At 48.4% G+C, this 18,446-nt stretch overlaps 8 protein-coding genes across 8 annotated transcripts; 3 read left to right on the top strand and 5 right to left on the bottom strand.

Moving 5' to 3' along the window:
• Nucleotides 1-26: 26 nt before the first annotated feature.
• Nucleotides 27-2,039, bottom strand: N7496_008816 (type-X family DNA polymerase; the record flags this gene model as incomplete). Its single annotated transcript, XM_056701735.1, has 1 exon — nt 27-2,039. The coding sequence occupies one exon, from the start codon at nt 2,037-2,039 to the stop codon at nt 27-29; it is 2,013 nt and encodes a 670-aa protein (XP_056553798.1).
• Nucleotides 2,040-2,476: 437 nt separating this feature from the next.
• On the bottom strand, nt 2,477-4,166 carry N7496_008815 (HoxN/HupN/NixA family nickel/cobalt transporter; the record flags this gene model as incomplete). The annotated part of the gene is made up of 6 exons (XM_056701734.1): nt 2,477-3,233; nt 3,286-3,564; nt 3,616-3,701; nt 3,759-3,831; nt 3,905-3,915; nt 3,966-4,166. 6 exons carry the CDS (start codon nt 4,164-4,166, stop codon nt 2,477-2,479), a joined length of 1,407 nt encoding a protein of 468 aa, XP_056553797.1.
• Nucleotides 4,167-5,401: 1,235 nt separating this feature from the next.
• N7496_008814 (2OG-Fe(II) oxygenase superfamily protein) lies at nt 5,402-6,707 on the bottom strand (the record flags this gene model as incomplete). The annotated part of the gene is made up of 4 exons (XM_056701733.1): nt 5,402-6,163; nt 6,227-6,387; nt 6,447-6,548; nt 6,620-6,707. The coding sequence occupies 4 exons, from the start codon at nt 6,705-6,707 to the stop codon at nt 5,402-5,404; spliced, it is 1,113 nt and encodes a 370-aa protein (XP_056553796.1).
• An 876-nt stretch (nt 6,708-7,583) lies between these two features.
• On the top strand, nt 7,584-9,676 carry N7496_008813 (uncharacterized protein; the record flags this gene model as incomplete). The annotated part of the gene is made up of 9 exons (XM_056701732.1): nt 7,584-7,883; nt 7,939-8,040; nt 8,108-8,272; nt 8,342-8,429; nt 8,490-8,583; nt 8,635-8,702; nt 8,778-9,006; nt 9,066-9,305; nt 9,361-9,676. 9 exons carry the CDS (start codon nt 7,584-7,586, stop codon nt 9,674-9,676), a joined length of 1,602 nt encoding a protein of 533 aa, XP_056553795.1.
• A 623-nt stretch (nt 9,677-10,299) lies between these two features.
• On the top strand, nt 10,300-12,051 carry N7496_008812 (uncharacterized protein; the record flags this gene model as incomplete). Its single annotated transcript, XM_056701731.1, has 1 exon — nt 10,300-12,051. One exon carries the CDS (start codon nt 10,300-10,302, stop codon nt 12,049-12,051), a length of 1,752 nt encoding a protein of 583 aa, XP_056553794.1.
• A 177-nt stretch (nt 12,052-12,228) lies between these two features.
• On the bottom strand, nt 12,229-13,089 carry N7496_008811 (uncharacterized protein; the record flags this gene model as incomplete). Its single annotated transcript, XM_056701730.1, has 1 exon — nt 12,229-13,089. One exon carries the CDS (start codon nt 13,087-13,089, stop codon nt 12,229-12,231), a length of 861 nt encoding a protein of 286 aa, XP_056553793.1.
• A 951-nt stretch (nt 13,090-14,040) lies between these two features.
• Nucleotides 14,041-15,627, top strand: N7496_008810 (uncharacterized protein; the record flags this gene model as incomplete). Its single annotated transcript, XM_056701729.1, has 1 exon — nt 14,041-15,627. One exon carries the CDS (start codon nt 14,041-14,043, stop codon nt 15,625-15,627), a length of 1,587 nt encoding a protein of 528 aa, XP_056553792.1.
• A 1,462-nt stretch (nt 15,628-17,089) lies between these two features.
• N7496_008809 (uncharacterized protein) lies at nt 17,090-18,446 on the bottom strand (the record flags this gene model as incomplete). Its single annotated transcript, XM_056701728.1, has 4 exons — nt 17,090-17,533; nt 17,611-17,819; nt 17,876-18,242; nt 18,312-18,446. 4 exons carry the CDS (start codon nt 18,444-18,446, stop codon nt 17,090-17,092), a joined length of 1,155 nt encoding a protein of 384 aa, XP_056553791.1.

The raw sequence follows: 18,446 nt of genomic DNA, 5'->3' as shown, positions 1-18,446 counted from the left end.
AGGCTAACAGCAAACCCAGCATGCCTTCAACGAGTACATCTCTCCTGTGGAGGCCTCCATCCGATTCCTAACCGCTCCATCAACAACCTCTCCCTCTCTTCCCACGTCTCTCCACCGTGTTCTAAATCCAGCACCTGGCCACCAGTGGTCCGTTCGCGCACTCCACTAGAGTCGAACTTCCACGAATGTGCCTTTTTCACATATCGCCTTAGGTCTCGCTGGAAGGTAGTATCCCCCGACCATCCCAGCACAGCACAACCAACCGTATGCCAGGGCGAAATGATAATATCGACACGTTTGTGGTGATTTGGATTCTTCTTGCGATTGCTTGAATCCTGTGGGTTCGTGGGACTGGAACCCTCAAAATTCGGGTCCTGCCAGACGACCAAGGCTTTGTCGAGGGAGTCGAAGTGTTTGCCCGTTTCATCGCCGCGGTAGGGAAGGGTTTGTTGTTCGCGATGCGAAGATGTAAGATGCAGTGCGAGCGTATGTGTGACATAAAGCTCTGCCTCGAGGCTAGCGACAACGTCCACGACAAGACTGTGAGTGATATCCTCGTCGCGGTGTGTGAGGATCACGTCGACGTCGCCACTAAGCTCTTTGCCTCGGCGATACCCACCAACAATAATACACTCAATCTTGTCGTCCGCCTCAGGCCGGACTTTGTTGGCGTGTCGGCGTATGGTTTCAGCAATCTTCTCCGACTCACGACGGGAAACACCCTCTTGAAACTCGTCAAAGAACTTCACGCCTATTTGCTGGACACGAGATAGAGAGTTCCATCCATGTTCAACGATATCGTCCAGATCCCGCCACCCACGGTGGTAGTAGAAATCCCTCGCAGTCTTCGCTCCTACTCCCCAGATCCGATTGAACGTGTCCAGAACACGGAGGACGGGATCCGTTTCCAAAGCGTTGGCTGCAGCAACAGTTCCGTCATCGTCGGTGTGTTTACAGCCACCATGTTGCTGGAACTCAGCGAAGAGATTTGCGATTTTTGCTTCACAGCCTGGCAAAGATAGGATCTCACTTGGCCGTCGAATGACGTGTGGATAGGCAGAAATTGCTGCTATCGAGGTACTGTACGCTCGCACTCCAATTTCGTCGAGAGTGAGTTCCCTTATGCGACGGATCTTGACGAGTTGGGAAATAAACTCTTCATTTGGTGGGTGTAAGGGTACTGAACGCATGCATGAGTATAGGACTTGATCGCGGACCCAGTCTGGTTGAGGTGGTAGAGGAAGGACCTCGTCGTGCTCGGAGGTTGTCTGTCGGTATAGAGTCGGTGGTTGACGCTGACTCCCAATGCCGTCAGGAGGTTCTTTGGATCGGCGAGTATGAAAGTACTTGGATGCATCCGACGATGGTTGCGAGGCTGCGTCTTCTTTGGCGCGCTGTAGAATTGCACTGGGGACTTTGTGCGAAGGCGACTTTGCTGGCGTAACAGGTGTAGGACGGGCGGTCTTTTGCCCTTTATAAACCACGAATGAATCCCAAGGGAGGGCTCTTCCTGCAGCGATTGAGTGGTCTAGCCATTCCACTTTTAGAAGAGTGACTGTATTCTCGGGTTCTTTCGGTGGTTGTATAAGATGTTTGCCCGGATCATGTCGACTCCGGACTCCATCTTCTTCGGACTCTGACTCTGTGCTCAGGTCGACAAGTTCAATGCCCGCATTGACAGCTGAGTTGGTAGTCCTTGTTTTCCTCCGCTTTGGAGGTGGCTGCTCATCTGGCTGAGATATCGTTGATGGTGATTCGAAACCGATTGGAATTTCCTCAGTCCAAACTCCCCGAGAACGAAGCTCGAGCGCAGCTCGCTTCTTCTGGCTAATCTTTCCCAAAATGATGGTGGCTTCCGTAATATCATAAGTGAGTATACCTCCATACCGTACCAGTTTGTTTTCAGTTTCATGTAACATGTCGATTGGTAAATGTGTGGGGAGGATGAAGATTGCAGGCTGTCCTGAAAATATCGTCTCTTCGGTGATTTCTTCGGCCGGTTCATGCGGGGATGAACTGCCGAAGAAGGGATTCGACATTTCGTCAATATATGTGATATATGTTCAATGATAGATGTAATATATGGCAGAGCCTCATGTGTATGATGGCATGATAGATTCTTGTGCAACCCCACCGTGTCACCAAGTGTTTATCCCTGTCGCGTATAGCGGTGGATGCTCGTGCATATTGTGGGGAATCGCGGTTAAGGATGTCAATCAAAGGTGATAGTTAAATGAAGCAAATCAGAGGCATCATCAAATAGGAGAGTATGAAGCAGCACATTTGTGCGTCCCTCGTGTTTGGAAAATGAAATGTGTTTGACTGGAAGATACGAGCATTTCCTGCCTGACGTCACATGTTTCTGCCTAAGGCCAGAATGGAAGTATAGCCCGAATAGATTCTTAGCATTTAGCAACAATAAGTCTGCCTATAAAAGCAATTCTATCTAATTCAGCAATAACAAAAAAAATTCGATCTAAACAATCTCATCCTCAATGCGGCGTTCGTTGGTTTCCTTCACCGAAACACTAGACGTCGCTCCCTTCCCCACCACCTCAGTCTGTACCCCCTGAACGCTGTCACTTCTTTCGTGGACAATGACTCCGCTATCTTCGTCGTGTCCAATGTCCTCTTCATGATTTCTCTCCTCGTCAGTGACTAGAGGTCGCCCGTGGCGACGGGCCATCCATCGCCGCCATGGCTTATATAAGAGCACGCTCAGTCCACCGAAAATGATGAAGCAGCCACAGATCGATCCACCAATGACATCGTAATAGTCTCCCGCCGTCTGCACACCATCCCAGAATTTACCAGTAGCATTGGTGACATTCAGGATCATAGTGAGAAGTTGGATCACGCCGATAACAATGGCAACTATGACCGTCAGGGTGGTGAGCACGATTGAATAGTAAAGGAATGCGATAGGATCGCGATGATTATCATGAGACTGAGGAAGCTCATCATCGTTGTCGGCAGAATATTCTGAAGTTGAGCTCGTTCGCTTGGCAGGAAGGAAGTTCGCCGAGGGTTGGATGTAGAGAGAGAACATCAGAGCGCCATCGATCGTATCGAGGAGGCACATGCCTGCGGTGAAAAGTGCAGGGAGGATCAGAATGACCCAGAAAGAGGTGCCTTTGGCAGCCTCTACTGACGAGATGCCAAGCAATGCAATCTCTGATGAAGTGTCGAAGCCCAACCCGAAAAGAATTCCAAGTGGATACATCTTCCAGGGCCTGGGATTATATTAGCAGAATGCTATCAAAACCAGCCTTGGGAACGACGTACCGATCAATCAATTTGAACATCTTCTTCAAGATGGAGAACAGAATACCTCCACCTTCAATTTTCCAAGCCTCGTCTTCCTGGCCCTCGGGCAAGTTATAGACTTTCTGCATCTGTTTGATCAACTTGTACAGGATATAGGCGTTCATGATGCCAAGCAATATCAAAAAGGCCGCGCTGACAGAGCTGCCAATAATTCCACCTATAGTGCTGAAGCTGTCGAATTTTGACGAGACAGCAGCGGCAGTGGCAGCGACAACGATAGAAGTGATGATGACGATCCTACTTGACTTAGACAACAGGAACAATCTTGAAGATCGATATGAGACTTACGTCGAGTGCCCGAGCGAGAAGAATGTGCCCACTGTAACAGGTTTCTGTCCGGTGGCGAGCAGCCTTCGGGTCATCAAATCGATGGCCTATTCATGTATCAGCTGGGCACTGTAGTACGATATTCATAATGTGTAAACACGTACCGAGATATGGTCTGCATCAAAGGCATGTCTCAGACCAAGAGTATAGGCAAGTACAGCCGTAGAGACCAATTTCCTGAAATCAAGTCAGTCTCAGAACATACAAGTTGGTCTCGCCTATTCAAGGTCGATGAATGATGAAGACGTACGGGTGATAGCGCTGGACTAGGTTAGTGAGATGTATAAATCTTGGGTAGTTCAAGCTCTTACCAGTACGATAGCTGCAGCAATCCAGACGATAATATTAATGAATGCAATAAACAGGATAATGGCGATGGCACGAAGAGGAATCTTCCTAATCCCTGGCAACCGCCTATGCTGGCGCTCAGCCTTGTGGATGAGCGGCCTTAAGTTCCATTTGCGGTCGCTATCCATGAAGCCGCTATGGACGCTCTGTGCGTCTGCATTCATATTGTGCAAGCAGTCGACTTCGTTTCACTGGATTAGAAATTCTCCTTCTGCCTCTGTGGGTCCACTCCAGAAATGGGTTACCACTACTGGCTGGTTCCAGATGAGGGGCTGATATTGAATAGAGAAGGAAATTTTCTTGAGGACCGCCGGAGATGTCAATTATTATACTGTAGACTGCAACCTTGATCTGCAGGCAGGTTGCAAGGAGAAAAAAAAATCTGCTAGTCTTATCGGCCGTCACTGTCGCGTCGCCAAGGTCCCCCGTCAGCTTCTCCGTTGCTTGGGGGTTCTTGGCGGGGAGATTCGGCAGCGTCCTACAACTTTGATGTTGCAAAAGCGGCTTTGCGAATACAGGAGACGGATAACCTGCACAACTGGACTCGGAGTTGTCGGCAACGCTTTGAACTAAACACGATCCTTCGAGAATTTTGGGTCTTACTAACTACAGGAACTTGTTTTGTCCGTTCTCATCTGGTGGGATGTCCACGTGACATGGCGGGGCAGCGGAGAGTCCCGAGCCTGCGGAGGAGCATGGCTGATAGGGAAGATCGAATTACTCACACGGCTCGTTCCGATGTGATAATTTCTCCTAAAGAATGTCCACTTGAACTCGGTTGAGCCCCACAATTGGCGATACCTGAAGCACCTGTTTTGATGTGGTTGCCGACCGTCGGGTTCTAAATAGGCTGTGGATGGCCGCTCGGCGGACTTGGCCGTGAATAGAGAAAGAAACGACGCCAAGAAGAATGAGTTTTCATGGACAATACCAATCACATTTGCCTGTGATAGATGTCCCAAGCTGCTCACTTGAATGCGAAGGAAGACTCTTGGCCTATCATCTAGCGGATTGGTAGGTAGGTTTCAGGGAAAGATCTTACAGGTTGAATTAGACCAGATCAGTAGGAAACCTGAGATTCTCAAACTCGCTTCTCTGGACTTACATTTAAGACCTAATTTAATGTGGTACTGGGCGATCGATCCATGTTCAAAAGTTTTCAAGTGCCCCGCCGTGTTAAGCTAAATTCTACATGGCTTTGAAAATATATATTTTCACCACCTACTTGTTCGGCGATTGCCCGTCTATTTTGAGTACGAACGGACATCGAGCAGGAATTCCATTTCCCATTCTTAATCGCAAGTTTTCTCCTGTTATATAGCTGGTGATCGCCTTCACATTCTTCCAAATCTTCCAGTAATTGAATTAAATACAAGATACATTGTCAACCCATGAGGCTTTAATCGTAATATTTAGCAACCACACCTCCAATAATAGGTTGATCTCCGATTTCACTTCGTGCAGCGCCTTTATCAACTCCCTTAGCCACTCTGGCCTTTACCCACTCACCGGCAGTGATACCAACTGCACTATTATCCGTTGTTTGGTCATATCCTAAGCGGTGTAGCACCTCGCTGACCACCGGTCGCAGCTCGAGATCATCCTCAGGTCGAACAAAGTACAGAACACCCAGACGGTCAACATTCCTCTGGTCCGGCGGAGGTGCGACGACACGGTGTATACTGCTCTTCAGGAAGCCATTGGTGAGGAATTGAAGCGAGTCTGCAAGATTCACTGTGATGCTTCCAGGGTAGGGCTTCACCCACTTCCACTCTCCCTCCGGGGTGCGGACTTGCAGTGCAGCGACTGGCTGGCGGAAAAGTAAAGTCAAGCTGCCAAAGTCGGTATGGCCCTTGGACCAGACACTGGCGGCTTTCTCGTTTTCCTCATCACTCCGGCGGTGGTACTTCATGTACCTCAGGTGACAGTCGCTTTTCTTATCGTAACGGTGCACCTTGAGGAAATAATCCTCGGGTAGCTCAAGGATGATGGCTAAGAGTATGAGAAGCTTGCGTACGATTTCATCATTGATGTGGCGTGCAAAGCTCTCAATAACAGGACGATTGTGATTCACAATGTCGGGCTGGGGGCGCTCAAAGGCGGGGATGAATTTTGGAATGTTGTAGATTTCGGTCTTGTCGAAAACACCCGGACTAATTTCCTGTAGCATTGGGTTAGGAATGCCCATCCATATCTTGCCATATGCTATCTAATGTGGACTCACTCGCAGACCCATCGGCTTATATCCATTGTAGCCACCCTTTTCTAGCTCGGCACGGTACTTGAGTTTCTCCTCTAGTGGGAGTTTGAAGATTTCCTTGCCAATCGAGAATTGGCGGTCAACCTCCTCCTGTGAGAGGCCAAAGTTGATAATATAAAAGAAACCTAATGATAAGTTAGTGTGGAAATAAAGTTGGCTTGTTATGAGATAGTGCAATGCTAACCGATATTTTGGATAGCTTGGAAAAGTTGCTTGGCTAGCTGTTCCTTGCCACCAGGCTGGTCAAATTGAGATAGATCCAAGGTGGCGAGATCTGCCCAATCCACTGTTTGCGGGGTACGTGTTAGATCGGTTTCTCATGAGGCATTGAAATCTTAATGACGCGGCTAAACATACGATCATAGGCAGTCTCAGGGACCTGGTAGTATGTCGGGATGTCACTCCCCGTGGAAATGGGGACAGGGGATTGGGCCAAAGCTGCCATGGTGAACTTTAAACACAACTTATGATGGTTTTATTTGGTCAAAATTTGGTTCAAGGGAGAGATCTGATTTTGAAGATAGCTGTGTGCATAAACCGTAGTACAGATGAGATATCGGGCTTATTTGAACCTCAATACCTCTAGAATGGAGGTAGGTTCTAAATTGATGAATTTTATTATTCCCGGTTTGATTCCAATCGGGCCGTTTTTGAGCCATTCATAAAATGTCCCGCAATGTCTATACATATGAGCGTGCTTGGTTGATCCCCACTTTACGCCACGTGGATCTTAGATTTCATCATGATATCCTCCGTTGGCGTGATCGGTTTAATGATCCCCCCTGTTTCGGCACAAAGCAGATTATACAGCGACCTGAATCAGATCGAATAATTTTGCAAGAGAAGGAATGAATCAACTAAATTAATCAGTGAGGTCCTGTCGTCTGCCTTAATCTCTGGACGCCCAGCTAAACTAAAATCAACAAACAAAATATTAGCTATGTTGAACGTTCAACAACTGAGTTGTTTTCTTTTCGAATTTACACTTTTTCCATGGTTCTAAATGAATTTTTCTTGTTTAGTGAGAGCTTCTGATGTATAGACTATTCATCTGATTCTTCAAGGAATGCAATCGGGGTGTACCTTTGATATCGAATCACGGCCTGGGCCCTGCTATTCGCAATACTTGTGGGCTATGATAAATTCTGCTTTGCTGGGGCTTACTAGCTACACTTGAGCTTCTAGAGTGCCTTCGGAGGGTTTCCAAGCCTTTCAACACAAACAGAAGACTTGTATACCAGTGAAATCCTGCTTGAGATTGTTTACTTGTCAATAACAAACTATTGACATACCTACAGCTGTCGAGTGTTATATCTTGACCATGGCCGACAAAGAAAATGCGCAGGCCACATCGCGGGACTTGGGAAGAGCAACAGCCACTGATATTGCGTCGACCACCGAGAGCGATCCGAACAATGACCTTCATTTTGTTAGACGTGGCGAAGCCCTGGCAGAAGCCTCATCGAGCCAGGAAAGCATCGACGGCTACGATCCAGATCTTATGAGCGGCAGGACTCTTCTCACGGCAGAGGAAGAGAAACAGTTGCTACGCAAGATTGACTGGAGACTTATGACTCTTTGCTCCCTTATCTTCATGTTCAAAAACTTGGACAGTAACAATGTGCGTATTACTATCCATCGTGAATAATGGCACACTCCAACTAAAAACCGCACAGGCATCAAATGCTAGAATCATGAATAAGGGGACAGACCAAAATATTATGACACAACTCGGAATTACATCCAACGAGTACAATCTTGTTACGGTTCTTTACTATGTAAGGAAGGCATTGGCACTGTTTGAACCCAGGTGTCACGACTTGTTACTGATTGCGGACTCGCCAGGTCCCATACATTGTACTCGAGGCGCCCTCAAATCTTTTACTGAAAAGATTTTCGCCTTCAAAATGGCAGTCAAGAATCATGATCACCTGGGGAATTGTTCTGATGTGCAATGCGGCTGTCAAGAACAAAGGTGGCTTGTTTACCACACGTTTCTTGCTGGGCGTGGTATGTTTCCACCTCGAAGATCCCCATGACCTTGAGGACCAGCCGAAAAAACTTCTAACAGAGAAATAGGCAGAGGCTGGGCAATTCCCCGGCGTCATCCTCCAGATGACCTACTGGTACCGCCCGGACGAGATGTCTTTGCGACTGCTCTATTTTTGTAAGATACGTACTCCAGTCTCAAGACAGAGACGCTGTTGACCCTGACACATGAATACAGATATTTGTGGAAATGTCTCTGGAATTTTTGGTGGCCTTCTTGCGTTTGCATTCGACACTGTATCTGGAGCCGGGGGCCTTTCTGGATGGCAATGGTAAACAGCTCTTCACGCTTCCTGTTACGAGTCACAACTAACCTTCCATAGGTTGTTCCTTACTGAGGGCATTGCGACCGTCATTTTCGGGGTTGCTATCTGGTTCCTGCTCCCTGACTGTAAGGAAACATGTTTTGTCTTTTTCACAACAAATATCGTATTTACCGCTCGCTAACTCCAAAAACGTGATATAGTCCCCGAGACAGCAAAATGGTTGACCGAGAGGGAGAAGAAGTTTATTCAGGCTCGATTGCCTTCTAATGCTCCTCGAGCGAATGAAAAAGACTTCCAAATGCGGGAAGTCATTGCATCTCTGAAAGATGTTCGGCTGTGGCTGTTCACGTTGATCTGGGCGACCTTTACTGTGGGGACCAACGGCGTAACTTTCTACCAATCCACCGTCATTGCCAATCTCGGCTTTACGTTAGTTTATTTTCTCTCGCGTCCTTTCGATTTGACCAGAACGACTGACTACCTCCCAGGAGCATCGCTGCAGCACAGCTTCTCAATATTCCCATCACGGTCTGCGGTCTCTTGTTCATTGCTGCTACCGGTATCACAGCAGATCGTAGCCGGATACCACGACCGCTCTACCCACTCTCCTTCCTCATTATTATCATCTCCTGTTATGGCGTATTCGTTGCCTACCCAAGCAATGGGGCAGTATATGCCGTGACTCTGATCGGCAATGCCCTGACTGCAGGATGGTACCCTGTCATGTGGTGCGTTATTTCTCTCAGCCCCACTGTTTTGATATTCTGCTGACATCGAGAGCAGGCCATGGCGAGTGCAGACCACGTCTAGGGCCACAGGATCTGCTTTTTCTATTGGCTTTGTTAACAGCTATGGTCAAATTGGGGGTGCTATTGGTCCACAGTTGTTCAGGAGCCAGTATGCACCGCACTATACTGTGCCTTTCTCCGTGGCCATGGGCCTCGTAGGTCTTTGCGCGGTCTTGACTCTAGTGACTTGGTGGGTGACGTGGGATACGGAACGTGACACCAGGCGGTTGAAGCTGGCCAAGATTGCAGCAGAGAAGAGAGGCGAGACAATTTTGGAGGATGTCGTGGACAATGACCTGAAAGGCCGCTAGCGCACAAGCCTCGGACGAGGGCTGATATTATACGGTCCCAACGTTTCAATAGTAGACGCGAGAAACATTAGATCTAGAAATGCCTTGACTTCCTCTCCTTTACATGGCCTCTGTTAATTTATCTGAAAATTCTCTTCCTTAATGGTCCGCTCATCTCCCTTTCACAAATCCTTAAACCTCCGGCTGATAAGTTGAATTTGAAATTTTGTTGCAGATTTAAACGTGTAGAAACCGACTGCATTGCAGCTGGCGAAGATTGGAGGCGCGTATACATAGAGTGCTATCTAGTTCAATCCTCAGGGTTGGCTTATGTCAATGACTTTCAAGTGTCGAACCCTCGCTCATCAAAATGGAACAATCTCGATCGCCATTCGCCGTCACTTAATTACTCCAAACTTGCCTTCGGCCAATCATTGACGCCTCTAAAAAAGGTCCGACAAGCGAATCAAAATCACGCGATTTGACCCGCGGCAAAGAAAACCCTCCGGCTCCATAGAGACCCCCTCACAGTTTGTGGGGCATGTGAACATGTGATCCTTTAGATCCAACTGAATATTGTTCTCCTATCACAAGAAATCTTGCGTCACAACAGCGTCGGAACTCGTCTTCATCCGTCGCAAACAATGACCTCCTGTGAGCACTCAGCTCCCGCAAGAGCTTCGAGCGACCCCTATTTTGATCTGGGAACATTCGGGCGGAAAGTCACCACCAATTCCCAAGAAGCGCAGATATGGTTCGACCGAGCACTCGTATGGACGTACTGCTTCAATCATGATGAAGCAATCCTTTGCTACCAGCAGGCGATTGCCCATGATGAAAATTGTGCGATGGCCTATTGGGGCGTATCCTTCTGCTCAGGGTCAAACTACAACAAGACATGGGCTTTGTTCGACGACAAAGATCGAGTCAATGCAATTCAAAGATGTTATGTCTTTTCACAAGAAGCTCTCAGATGCGCTGAGAACGCGTCGGAATGGGAGCAGGCGATCATTAATGCCCTTGCCAAACGGTATCCCAACGATGACCCAAGCAGGGATCTTGCCGCATGCAGCAAGGCATACGCCGATTCTATGAGAGAGGTCTACCTGCGTCTCGGACTCGAAGACTTTGATATCATCACCTTGTTCGCGGACGCATTGATGAATTGCGCCCCTCGCAAGCTATACGACGCCTCGACGGGACTCCCGATAGCCTCTTCACCTGTATTCGAAGTGAAAGACTTGCTCGAAAGAGCTTTGAAAATGCCAAATGTCGAGAAGCATCCAGGTCCTGCGCACATGTATGTTCATCTGATGGAGATGTCGGCAACTCCTGAGGCTGCTCTACCTGCGGCTGAGATGATTCGTGAAATATTTCCCGATACCGGCCATACTTTTCATATGCCCGCGCATATTGATGTCCTTGTGGGTGATTACCGGCGCGCAGTCGAATACAACTTGAAGGCGACCATCGCAGATGACAAGTTCTTCAGACAAAATGGCGGCCTTACATTCTATAGCTACTATCGCCTACACGATTACCACTCCCTTATTTACGCCGCGATGCTTGGTGGAATGTCGAAGGCGGCATTGTCAGCGACCGATCGAATGGAAGCGACTATCACAGAAGAAATTCTTCGGGTAGAAACACCTTTCCTTGCAAGCTGGATGGAATTCTTCAAGGCCGTCAGAGTTCATGTATTCATTCGCTTCGGTATGTGGGAGGAACTTAAGAAGCTCGACCCACTAGAAGATAAAGAGCTTTATTGTGTCACCAATGTCATGAGGCACTATGGAAAGGCCATCGCCTATGCGGCTACCTCTGAAGTTGAGAAGGCAGACAAAGAAATCGAACTCTTTAAAGCTGCCTCCAAACTTGTGCCTCCTACACGCCTCGACTTCCCCAACAAAATTGTCGACATTCTCAGAGTGGCTTCCGCTATGCTTGATGGCGAAATCGAATACAGGCGGGGAAATTACGACGTTGCTTTTAACAGATTGAAAGATGCAATTACTTTGGAGGACGAGCTACCCTTTGCGGAGCCATGGGGTTGGATGCTTCCAGCAAGACATGCCTATGCGGCCCTATCTCTGGAACAGGGCAAGGTTGAGCAGGCTGCGCAAGCTTATGCGGAGGATTTGGGACTCCTGCAGACACCAGGACGAGCCCATCACCATCCAAAAAATGTCTGGGCGCTTCATGGTTATCACGAGTGCCTGGAAATTCTGGGTCGGCACGCAGAGGCAACCATTATCAAGCAACAGCTTTCTCTTTCTCTAGCGGAGGCAGATGTACAAATCACATCTTCATGCTTTTGTAGGCTTGGGAATAACTCTTCGTGCCAAAAGGCCAAAGCCAACGGTTGTCATGATGGGAAATCACACTGTGCAAGCTAGAGGGCTTAAGCAAATGGAATGAATTGAAAATTCTTCGCTAAGTGTTGTAGTCAAACATGGAAGAACATCACCAATTTAACAATCAGGATAAACTCTAGCCCATGACAAAATTCGGGCAAGGGTTTCATGCCCCTGTGGAGCACAGTGGAAGAACTGGATTGTACAGTAAGTATTGTATCATTGAACGGCATCTGCGACTTGGTTGATCATCTCTTGAACCTCGTCAACAATGCGGAAACAAGGCACCAACTTCCGCCCGATAGGATCATGTGGACAAATATCAAGCGGGTCATGACTATCGCCAAGTTCCTTCCTGCGACATCGCCCCTCAGGGTTGGGACAAGCTTCGTGGCCGGCCATATGGCGGTTACGTTGTCGCTGTTCAAAGCTCTTTCCCAGTACAACCAGATTTTGAGAATCGGATTGGAGTCCTTGCATGACGATATCGCGAAAATTCTCGCCGCTGATATGTAAACCCAACCCGGAGGGAATCCCCAAGCCAGAGTCGAGGTAGACGGTTTCACTCTCGTTCTTATCATCAAGCTCGGAACAGTGTTTGTTCAGCCAGCGAACGTATTTCTGGTAACTGGCCGTTATCTCGAACAGGAGGTGTCCAATGAGTAGTACATTCTGTACCGTTACTCGAGGAGGTTTTGATGTGTCGTAGCAGGCAGAACAAGTCAATAGCCTCTCTGCAAGAGATACCCCGGTGCGAAGTGTTTGAATGACATTGTGTGATATTTCAGCTCGGCTCAGTGTCCGAACGATTGTTGAGACCTCCTCATCACATGTGCAAGACTGGGAGAATGACACAGGAGACACATAGGCATCCGTCGCTGTGAAGGTTATCTCAGGGTCATGTAATCCGTCTTGTCGCAATGTTTGCCACGATTCAATAGGCAGGGGTAGATCGCCATTGTCGAGCATTTCCCATCGGAGAGAATCCAACCCGCAGATTCCAGGAAGTGTGCACGACAACGAGTCAAAGTTGGCACTTTCTATCAGCGAACTGACGCCATCTGGTGAAACTAAGTCCATCTGGGGCATGGCAGTAGAGAAATTTGACGAGCTTGAGAAGGATGTTCGCTGCTCTCTGCTTGGTAAATCTCGCAATTGGCTCTCTTGTCGGATTCGTTTCCTAGGCCTCCCAGGAGCACCTTTGTCTTTGAATTTACAAGGAAGCGATAATCCCCGGCAACGAGAACAGCCAGTCTTTTCGCCTGAGCATCTGAGCTTTCGGGCTCCTGTCGCTCTTTAGTAACCAGCCTAAGTCGCTGGGCTTGGGGACACGGTATTCGACTCACGACATGCTTCACAGGACTTTCGTTCCTGTCGAGTGGTATTCATGCTATGTAGATAGTGTCATTCGAAGCGTCTTGCGAACAAAGGAGGAGCCGATGGGAGACTGCGGAGTTGGTCATCCCTCGACGAGATGGCGTCAACTGGGCGAGCGGGGTCGTACAGCCAGCCGGAGCAGCCTCTTGGGCAAGAAATCATCGTATGCCCACAGTTTGGTGGCGATTTGGTTGAAAAGAAAGCACAATTCTACACTACTCAGCACCATACCTTTCATTCTCTGCATTTCACTGAACAGTTAGTTCATTGTGAGGTCAATACTCGTCGAGTCACGTGACAATTATGCTATTCATCGAAAATCCGGGGACCTATTTAGCTTCCTTGAAAGAATCAGTAGTTCAAATGGAGAAAATTTGACATATGATGTCCACGCTCATGCTCAAGTTCGTTGCATAGGCGCGTTTTGGCTATATCTACGAGAACAGCTGAGTCCCCCTCGATTGTTTGGGCTACGCGGGCCATTTCCCCCACTTCAACCGAAATCGTCCGAGTAGCTCCAAAACCATCCGAATAAACTTTCTACAGCTTCTCGCCAAAACAGCATTTGTATAGGTTTTACACATCCTATCCAAAGCTGGAACCTCAAATCCGCAACTGTCACATCTTATCGACTTCATATGCTAAGCAGCGGCGATGATTAAAACTATATCTGCCAAGGATTTGCGCCAGCATTGGGTGAATCGTGATGAAATTGCCCTCCTCGACGTTCGTGAAGAAGGCCCATATGCAGAAGCTCATCCTCTTTTCGCTTTGAGCGTGCCAGTATCAGAAATTGAGAAGAAGCTACCTCCGCTGGTTCCGCGATTGTCTGCCCCGATTGTGGTCTACGATAATGGGGAAGGTTATGTCGATTGGGCGGCAAACCGAATATTAGCCCTGGGTTATCAAGATGTTGCCCTGCTTGAAGGGGGGCTTTCTGCATATGCCCTAGTTGGCGAGGTATATCGGGATGTCAACGTGCCGTCTAAAGCATTCGGTGAGCTGGTTGAATCTATCAATCACACGCCATCGCTGTCTGCACGTGAAGTCAAGAATATCTTGGAGAGTGACAGTGATGTGGCCATCCTGGATGCCCGGCGTTTTGAGGAGTATAACACGATGAGTATCCCACGTGGTCGCAGCTGCCCCGGAGGAGAGTTGCTCTATCGTGTGCTCGAGGCAGTGCCGTCCCCGGAAACAACAATTATCGTGAACTGTGCTGGTCGGACGCGAAGTATTGTTGGAACGCAGTCATTGATCAACTCTCGAATTCCCAATAAGGTGGTCGCTCTTCGAAACGGAACTATCGGCTGGACATTGGAGGGCCTGGAACTCGACACCAAGAAGATGGAGCAGGCTCCACAGCCTTCATCGGAGGCGTCGCAAAGGGCACGAGAATATGCTGCATCCTGGGCCGAGTATGTCGGCGTACCTCTGATTGAAAATAAGCAACTTGATCGATTCATTGAGGAGTCGAAAGATCGGACTCTATACCTGCTAGATGTGAGGGACCCGCAAGAGTATGCCCTTGAGCACCCCGTCGGATTCCTAAATGCGCCGGGTGGTCAACTGGTACAAGCTACAGACGAATGGGTGGGGGTGCGAGGGGCTCGCATTGTCTTATACGATACGGACGGTGTGCGAGCGCGCATGACTGCCAGCTGGCTCGTACAGCTAGGATGGGAGGCATATGTTATCCGAGAATCATTCGTACTGCTTGATAATATCCCGATACCTCAAGGCCTTTCATGGCACTATCCAAAGACCGGTGCGATTTCAATCGAGCATATTCGAACACTCACTGAACCTACCATCGTCGATCTTGCCCGCAGTCCGTCCTATCGCAAAGGCCATATTCCCGGTGCATGGTTTGCTTCTGGACCAGAACTCGCCCGAGACTTAAGGACTGTTAGCGGTGATGGCCCTATCGTGTTGACTTCCCCCGATGGAGAATTAGCTGCCATGAACCTTCAGCCTGCACAAGCTGCAGTCTCACGACAAGTTTTGTACCTGGTCGGGGGAACTGCCGCTTGGGTGGCAGCTGGTGAACCACTCGAGACCGAATCCCGGTGGCTTTCCCAGCCGATTGATGTCTATAAAAGGCCCTATGAGGGCACAAGTAACGCCCGCAAGGATATGCAAGGATACCTTGACTGGGAGTATGGGCTTATTGCCCAATTAGCAAATGACGGCGTGAGTTGTTTTCATGTTGTGCGTGACCGGCGTGGGGAGTCTAGTTAGAGGGAACCGACTAGATTCTGCAGAGACAGATAGGAGACATGTCGAGCAGTAAGTCAAAATTTTTACTATTAGAATTGATGCTTTCAATGGCTCAGACTATTGGACTATTGTTGACTGAGCTTCCTTAGTGCATAACAGTGATGAACAATTCCAATTTCCATTTTGGGAACCAGAGAGTGGAAGGAGAAGTGGGCGAGACTGAAAGTGCTAGTGCGTAGCTGCGTAGTCTTGGATCTATGAGAAAATGTAACGCTCTTTTTTGTCAATGTCGATCGTGAAATCTCCAATTTTGGAGAGTGGCTTACTTTTCTCCGACAAGGGAAGAATAAAACTTCTTGATTTGACATTCATGTCTTGAATACATAGCGCTATCGCTATGACATAAGTAGTCAATTATGGTCTTGTCAGTAAGCTAAGGTAAGCCTGGATGAAGTTTACCCACTACGATCGACAAGTGCATAATATGCTTCGGGGGCTGCCAAACTATTTGTAGGAAAGGAATGAGGATAAACCTTGTTGGAAATCCCCTTTCATTGTCTTGAGGTCGCCTGATGACACCTATGATGAGGGGGGTGGGGGGGGGGGGGGGGGGCATGAATAAAATCGCTGTACCCCATCCCACGTTCTGGGTATGTACTGTAAAAAGGTCCCTAGGGTAACAAGAATAACTTCCGGGATTTTCCATCATTAACGTTGAGGGATCGCCGGTAGTTGACGCACCTTAACACCGGCTCACTAAGTCCGAAACCCCTAGATCAGGGGGTATGGCATTTCGGGCAAACCCGCCCGTAGATCAATGACAACAAAAGTCATTGTCCTGCGATCTCTTTTAAGAAGCTTGTCGTTCGAGTTGCAGGCGAAGGGTTCGGCGCTTTGATTCGCTCTCGTATCCAAATGTCTAGACATGGTTAGGGGCTTTCGTCAAATTACGATCGTCTGGGCCCAAGGATCCAAGTGGATCTCACCTGCCAGCTTTGTGGATCAAATGCTCTTATTCGCTTCTGGGCCTGCTAGTACGAGTCCCGTTGCGCTAACTGTCTCGAAGTTCTCGGCGAAAGGTGTCGCTCAAGGAGTCCGCATCGCCGGAGTCCACGCTCGTACGGGCCAAGACGTGACGAAAAAGTGGTAAGTTGATAGCTCATGAAGCGACTGATTTTTGGCCACTTAGTCTTTCGAACTATCGGTGTCTCCGTTTTTCGTGGACGAGGGGAACTTGGGGTAGTTGACAGCGACTTAACTGCAGCTTTCCAAACTGTAACCACCTCAATTATTATCGTTCTATTTCATTATGTAGAAATTATGTGACTAGTTATTAACTCAAGGTTTGTATACACTGGTATCAGACAAAAGACCTCCAACTTAAAGCAATATTCGCACCATAAACCCCTCTCCGAACCTCATAGTCATCGATAGCTTGACGGATACCGTCAATATGAGAATATCGGACCTTGAAAATCCAGTATCATCGTCCTGATAATCGACCCTCCCATTCTTTGGGTGATGTCGCTGTGTGATCCGTGCCCTGTCCTTCCTCCGTGGCCCAGGGTTCACTGCGCACAATAGTCTCCGAGACGACAGTGATATCTTTGGAGGTAGGTTCGGGCTCAGTGAGAATATGTTCATCACTACCCCATGCTGAAACCTGCGTATGCGTTGGTGCTGTGATACTCTTGCTCTTTTTGGTATTGCGCTCAGCTCGACTGGCCAAAGTTTGTAGACCACGGCTGGAAAGTGGGTATGACTGCCCTGTGGGTTTGCCAGAGGAGCTGAAGAGTTGGGAAAGACCAATCTTCTTGAAACCCTTGCGGATCAGTGGTTGGATGATGGGTAGGTTGGATACCACGACCGAAACGAAGGTTTCGCGACAGGCCCATTTAGAACCGGATACGGCACCTTCAGCACCAGACTTTGATATCTCAGATTAGCGATCTATATATAATGGCGCAATTGGGGCGTATCGTGGCGGTGCTCTATGAAACTTACAGTCGTAATCATAACAGCCCGAATGATTGCTGCCGTGATAACGAACATAGCGCCGGAGAACAGGGCCATGAGAGGAATTTTCCTTTTCAGACCGATCTTGACCTGCCAAAGCAGGGGAAGAGGGATAGAGAGCAGATAAATGTCTGTGACGACGTTGAGAACCACGACGACGAAAACATATATGCGAGAGTTCGCTGGCTGGCAAAAGTCTATACATCTGGTCAGTAAATGATGGGCGCATGCCTGGTATGGTGATACTACACACTTCCGGGATCAGGGTATATTTGCCAGAACGCATGGAAGGGCTGGCAAGACAAAAGAATGGACAGTTCTGTTGCAACCCATGTCACACCAAGGATAATATATGCGAGTCGAATTCGGGTGGGGAGGTGTTGGAGGCCAGTCGTCAAGCGCGAGTAAAAGACTGTCAGGGCAAACTTGACCAGCCATAGAATAGCCACGTATAATGACCACCCAATTACCTGGATTTTGGACCCAGCGACGCGATTTGACCACTCTTCTGAATCTGGGCTAAGTGATGCTCGTTGTTCAGATGTCATATAGCTGTTGGTCAGACCATTGAAATTGGCACCGACAAGGTACGCTGCCACTGTTTCGAGAGTGAAGAAAACCTGTGAGATCGAATGTTCTCAGTCAAAGATTCGTTGAATGGCTCAAACATGAAGAAAGAAACATCTTACCCCCGCCAATGGCATAAGATAATCATCGAGCTGAAAATTTGTCGGGCCCACGAGTTTCCACCGTACAGATACACGCACGACGATTGTGGACAGAGCCAAGGACAACAATGTCCATGCCTCAACATTTTGCGCCAT

This window comes from Penicillium cataractarum (genome assembly GCF_028827025.1).
Source record: "Penicillium cataractarum strain IBT 29864 chromosome Unknown utg000007l, whole genome shotgun sequence".
NCBI lineage: Eukaryota > Fungi > Ascomycota > Eurotiomycetes > Eurotiales > Aspergillaceae > Penicillium > Penicillium cataractarum.
This window is presented reverse-complemented; position numbering and strand designations above follow the sequence as displayed.